This window comes from Dipodomys spectabilis, unplaced genomic scaffold (assembly GCF_019054845.1).
Source record: "Dipodomys spectabilis isolate Male_0828 unplaced genomic scaffold, ASM1905484v1 ptg000180l, whole genome shotgun sequence".
Classification (NCBI taxonomy): domain Eukaryota; kingdom Metazoa; phylum Chordata; class Mammalia; order Rodentia; family Heteromyidae; genus Dipodomys; species Dipodomys spectabilis.
The window spans coordinates 1,035,587-1,042,257 of NW_024870857.1; the positions used below are offsets into that span (position 1 = coordinate 1,035,587).

The 6,671-nt window shown below is 41.7% G+C and overlaps 1 protein-coding gene across 2 annotated transcripts in view; it reads left to right on the forward strand.

Annotated features, from left to right (window-relative positions):
- Shroom4 (shroom family member 4) overlaps positions 1–2,481 on the forward strand; it is a 212,869-nt gene extending 210,388 nt beyond the window's left edge. For both annotated transcript variants that reach the window (XM_042695264.1, XM_042695265.1), the window contains one exon: positions 171–2,481. In XM_042695264.1, coding sequence (XP_042551198.1) covers positions 171–440 — 270 coding nt within the window. In that variant the 3' untranslated portion in view covers positions 441–2,481. The remainder of the gene's footprint in view (positions 1–170) is intronic.
- Positions 2,482–6,671: the final 4,190 nt, after the last annotated feature.

Consider the following 6,671-nt stretch of genomic DNA (forward strand, 5'->3'; position numbering starts at 1 on the left):
GCTACAGGGAAAAAAAAAGCTGCTGCATGGAGGTGGACTTTTGAGAAGAAAAACTAGGAGACCAATTAGCAGAATGGATAGCAGCTTTGTGGCCACCTTCTCAGTGGGGCCTTGCTAGGCAGATACTTAGTACTTGACATAGCCTTTAATTTGGTCTTCTGCTTTCCCAGCTGGTGCTGATTGAGAAGAAGCAGCAGCTGACGAGCCAGTTGGCAGATGCCAAGGAGTTGAAGGAACATGTGGACCGCCGGGAGAAGTTGGTGTTTGGCATGGTCTCACGATACCTGCCTCAGGATCAGCTTCAAGATTACCAGCATTTTGTCAAGATGAAATCAGCTCTCATCATTGAACAGAGAGAGCTGGAGGAGAAGATCAAACTTGGGGAAGAGCAGCTCAAATGTCTCAGGGAGAGCCTACTCCTGGGGCCTAGCAATTTCTAGTCCAACCAGCAGGCTGCCATAGCATCCCAGTGGGAAATGCTTTCAATCTTCTGTCCAGCTATGTTAGCAAGTACATAGCAGTTAGATTGTTCCAGCCCTCTACTTTGGATGTCTCGCATGGTCTTTTTCCTAGCATTGCCCCCAAAGAGCTAGGAGACCTTGGAGAGGCACCAAGCTTCTACGCAAGGTAGCTGCTGCCTTGTGTGATCACTCAGCCACACTTTCCCACAGTAATGTGGGCCAGCATTTGCTGCCCACGGAACCAACCAAGTGCCTTTATTTTTCTCTGTATGAGGACACCAAAGACATCATGAACTTACCGCCCACCCACACCATAATCAGCTGCTTTCAGGCTCAGAGAGTAACTGCCTGTGCAGCTTCTGCTGCACCAGGGAGTCATGACCGCACTGTTAGCCACAGACAACCAGCTGACTTGTGGGCATTCACCTACCAGCATTTCAGGGCCTCATCCAAGCTTTGCAAGGGGACTGCATGGAACAGAATACAAACAAAATTGAGGTATCACCAGGTGAAGTGGCCAGGGGTAAATTGGTTCCAGTTCTACCTTTCCCCAGCAGCTAGTTGAAGAGAGCCCTGGCTGGGGTCTTGTTTCTCCTTCTGTCCTTGTATGGCATCACTTGGAGTTACAAGCATGTCCTCCATGGTTGCACACTAGGAACCTTTACTAGCTCAACTACAGTTGACTTCTGGATATAGGTTTCTTTTGGAGGATGGGAGTGGGGAGGGCTCTTATTATTATATTTGAAATGGCATCTCAATTTTTATTTATTTTTATGTTTTGATTGTTTTTGTTCTGTTTTGGTTTTTTTTTTCTTTTTAAACTAATATGGCAAGAAGAGGGAAGTTGGAGAGGGAAAAGTTAGCCCAGAAGGAAAGTGTTATCTGTAGTTTAGCCTCAATCCACCCTGTCTTAGGTAAGCAAGTGCCAAGGCATTAAATTCTTCCCACCATAACCACACGTGTCTTAAGAAAGGAGTTTTCCTATTGAACTGGCTCTGTACCTCTTGAAATCTGAGTGACCATGAGATTAGCATTCCTGAGCAAAGTTCAACTTTTTTTCCAAAGTATTTTTTGAAACCAAAGAAATCTAAAACTGACAACGGTCACTCCTTTCTCTACTGTCTCCAAACCATGGGATGAGTTGGAAGCAAACTCAGGAGGTCCTCTTCTAACAACAAACTGGTTTCTCAGCCTGTGGCCTGGATCATGGAACTAAAATTATGATGGTTGGGAATTATAGCCAGGGCCAGACCTGAGAGAAAATGATGAGCCAGCTATTAGACCCTCTTATCCTCAGGGGGTATATTTAAAGACCTTCCACTGGATGCCTGAACCAAACCTTATACTTACCACCACAACACTCAATCTGACAACTGAGAGGGTTGCTAAATGGTTAATGGGAGGATACCCCAAACAGCAAGTATACACTGAACAAAGGGATGACTCATGTTTTACAATTCATGTTCAAATTTGTTTCTAGGATAGAGCAAGATAGGGTCAAATTTCATCACACTACTCATAAAGGAACACAATTTAAAGCGTATACATTGCTTATCCATTTAATATTTTTACATCATGGTTTATCACCACAGGTAACTGAAACCATGGAAAGATGAGGTGTGTGTGTGCGGGGGGTGGATTACTGTACAAATAACTAAAGCTGCTGCTATTTCCTAGACCCTGACACTAGTAACCAGCTTCTATCCTGGAAAAGCACTCAGGTGGGCAATGGCAGGAGGGGATTGTAACCAAACTCTCTTCTGTTTTCTAGCTTAATTTCTTGTTTCTTGCTGAAGTGGGGCCTGTTCTTAGTGTTATACAACCCATCTAAATCCAGCATGGCCAAGCCCCACTCCAGTATCTCTTCTTGTTACTGCTAAGTTCCTCGGGGTCCTTGCAGGTTCACTGTAGTAGCAGGGGGACCTTATTCAAACCAAAGAATTTGTCAAGGAACTTTGCTGCTGCTACAAATACTGATCACTAGCTTCCATTTCCTCTACATTGTGTCTGAAAACAATAGGAGAATCTTGGCCAGCAGGGTGTCTGAGAGGTGTGGTAACCCTGTTTATGGGATTCTTGAGTATGCTTTTAGTACGGCCCTCACTGCTAGAACCACTGTTAGAACCCATTCTCCCCTGAAGTGGAAGATTCTAGAAAGACTAGTAGCTTGTAAAATACAACATTTACTCAAAGGAAGGATGAGGAAATGCAAGAGTGCTTTGAACATAGAATATAGTTGCTTAAAAAAAATAAACAGGTCCAGGACAAACAAGAAACAAAGTGAAATGTATGGGGGAAGAGACCAGTGTGTGCTATTGTCCTAAGATTTCTTTTGACTATAATATGGGAATTTGGGGGAATATGGGCCTAGTGAAAAGGGAAACTTCTTATGAGGACATCATGGCCATAATGTCAGTGTTTGTAGTCATGGTTAAATTGATGATACCTTAAGTTTATGATACCAAAAACATGATGAATTGCATGTGTCTGTGTATGTATGTATGTATGTATGTATTTATGTATGTATATATTGATGGGGGTGGGACTCAGTGTCTTGTGCATGCCAAGCAAGCACTCTACCACTGAGCTACAGCCCCAGCCCTAACTCTGGTATTATTGGCATTCGTCCCAACCTCAAATTCGTTTCTAGGGTTATAGTCACAACACAAAAATACTTAGTTTCCAAAACATTTAAAATATATTTTCAAGACTAGCTAGATGCTGGTGACTCATACCTGTAATCCTAGCTACTCAGGAAGCTGAGATCTGAAGATCGTAGATCAATGCCAGTCCAGCTAGAAAAAGTTAATGACATTCTTCAAGCTGCCGGTGTTACTTGTGCTAGTGCATCTCTTCCTATTCTGTTTCTAGGCTCAGGCCTTCCTCTAAGGCCTCTGAGGGCATAGCAGTTTGAAGGCAGGTTAAAGGATTTCTCCAAAGGGGAAATCCTTACATAAGCCCCATTGAGAAATAGTTAAGCAGGGAGGTAGGTAGCTAGAAAGAAGTGAGCAAGATTCCTATTATATGTTCCCTCATTCTTCCCCCACTTCCCAAACTGAATAATTGAGTCACCTTGAGACTCAATAGCTGGAGACTAAGGCAGGATATAGAAGTGCAATCTAAGAGAATAAGACAAACACTGAAATTAAAGCGCTAAAAAGGGAGAGATTAAATGTGGAGGAATGGAGAAAGGGTCAAAAGTCAAAAGCCTCTCTCGGGGCAATGTCAGATTATATTTTCTGTGTAACTTTATATGCCAAAAAAGCCACCCATGAGCACCAGAACCACGTCCTGAACCCCAGCTTCCCTGAAGGTGCTGCTGTGCCAGTAACAGGCCCTCGATGGAGGAATCTGGGTACATTCTGGCCATTTCCACCCATCGAAAGCTTGACAACTCCTGCTGTCTTTGCCAAGGGAGTTGTTGATGCCAATAATATTTCTGTAACAGCATATTATATAATTTGAAGATTAGTAGATCTTTAGGGGGGTGGGATGGGGCCATTTGTATAGATAAAGAACAAGTGTTTGTTGTACAACTTTGGGGGGGGCATTTATCCAATGTGAAGGTATTTTTTTTCCTAAATCTTATTGTTTCTGAATTTGTGTCCTCCACCATGCCCATCTTGGCTGACGTAGATATATGCCTGCCAGGTTGTCACCACGGGTCATACTTAAATAAAAGGTGCTAAGGACAAAAGGAATTGTCTCATGTGTTTTGACTTAGGTAATGGAAATCCCTTAATTTTTTTAAATGAGTTTTTTATTGTGAAAATACTGTACAGAGGGGTTACAATCACATGAGCAAGGTAATGAGTACATTTCTTATCAAGCATTGTTGCCTCCTCCTCCCTTAATATTTTATTAAAAAGCATTACAAAAGAATGGTGTCACCTATACATTTCTAAATCTTTATTCTGACCCCTTGGGGATAGTATTAATACCTATACCACTTATTTACCCAGTAAAAGAGTAGGGTCTCTTTTTTTTGTCAGTTGTGGGGCTTGAACTCTAGGCCTGGGCACTGTCCCTGAGCTCTTCAGCTCAAGGCAAATGCTCTACCTCTTTGATTCACAGCACCATTTCCAGTTTTCTTGTAGTTAATTGGAGATAAGAGTCTCATGGACTTTCCTTTCATAGACTTTCATGGACTTTCCTGGCCTAGCTTTGAACCGTGATCCTCAGATCTCAGCCTCCTGAGTAGCTAAGATTACAGGTGTGAGCTAGTGGTTTCTGGTGAATAGAGTCTTTTATAGTCTTTTTAAGGGTAACAACTTTTATGCATCTATTCAAGAACACTGTGAGTAAGGAACACAGAGTTATGCTATGGATTACCATAGGATTGAAGAACAGTATTTTCTTACTTAGGTACTCAGGAACACAAGCCCTATCCTATAATATATGTCTTATATATGTTATATCCTATATGTGTATCCTAACATCTATCTATCATCTATCTATCTATCTATCTATCTATCTATCTATCTATCTATCTATCTATCTATCTATCTATCTATCTATTCCAACATATCCTATAATCCTAGCCTGTAACACTAGCTACTCAGGAGGCTGAGATTGGAGTATCCCAGTATAAAGTCATCCTGGGCTGATAAATCAGTCTCTTCAATCAACAGCAGAAATCCAGAGGTGGAGATGTGGGTTGAATATTAGAGCTCCAGCACTGAGCAAAAAAAAGCCAAATAACAGCACCCAGGCCCTAGTTCATGCTCTAGTACAGGCACAAAAACAGTAATAATAATAATAATATAACCACAACAATAACAAGTATTGAGGAGAAAATGGAGTTCTCACATAAGGCTGATGGGGATGTACACTGATACAGAGAACCTGGAGAGCAGTTTCTCACAGCATTGAACAAAGTTTTCATATGCCTGTACCTCAAATAATTGAAAACAGGTGTTCAAACAAAAACATATATATGCTTTGGCCACAAAGTGGAAACAATCCAAATGTCCAATCAATTGAGGCGTAGATAAACGTACTGTGGTATATCACCACACTGAAATTTAATTCAGCCATAAAAATAAAGTACTGTCACAAATTACACATACAAATTACAAACCTTGGAAAAGGAGCCAGTAACAAAGGAGCACATGTGATTCACTTTTATTTATGCATGAAAACTGTTTCTTGCTGGGCACTGATGGTTCACCCTGCAATCTTAGCTACTCAGGAGGCTGAGATCTGAGGACCCAGGTTCAAAACCAGCCTGCACAGAAACATCTGTGAGACTTATCTCTAGTTACCCAGCAAAAAGCCAAAAGTGAAGGTATGGTTCAAGTAGTAAAGTGCCAGTCTTGGGGAAAAAAAAAGGTAAGGGAGACTACCTTGGCGACTACCTTGGCGTTGAGTTCAAACCTCATTATAGACAGACAGTCACACACACACACACACACACACACACACACACACACACACACACACACGGAACTTTCTTGTTTCCATCAATCTCATTTTTTTTGTTGGTGGTGGCGGTTGTGAGGCTTGAATTCAGGGCTCGAGTGCTGTCCCTGAGCTCTTTTGTTCAGGGCTAGTGTTCTACCACTTGGAGCCATAGCTCTACTTCCAGTTTTTGAGCGGTTAATTGGAGATAAGAGTCTCACAAGGAGTTTTCTGCCCAGGCTGGCTTTGAACTGTGATCTTCAGATCTTAGCCTTCCGAGTAGCTAGGATTACTGGTATGAGCCACCAGCAACCAGCTCAATTTCATTCTTATTCTTAATTGATGGTGAGCATGTAGTGTATTCTCAAACTTGAATGGTACAATACTCAAAACCTTTTAATTGGTGGAGGGGCTTATCATTACCTTTTCCCCTCACAGACTTGATAAACTCATAAACACAAGGAAAGAGACTGGTCAGCCTGGTGTCATGACTTCAGTGGGAATAATAGGACTGGGACCTGTGGGGAGGAGGAACTATCTTTCTGGGCATGTCAAAGGATAGATTAGTAGTAAATTGGTAGGTAGTAACTTCGGCTTATTAGGCAAACACAACAGGCTTTAAATGCTGACTGACCCAACTTGCTGTGTCTTCTTAAAGTTATGTGATTTTCTCATCCTTAATCTCTTCATGTGTAGAAATACAACTTGCGTTTTATTAAGAAGACTAAATGGAAAATTTATATTAAGTGAAGTAAGCCAGGCCCAAAGAAACATAGGTCCCATGGTTTCCCTTATTTGCAATAACTAGTA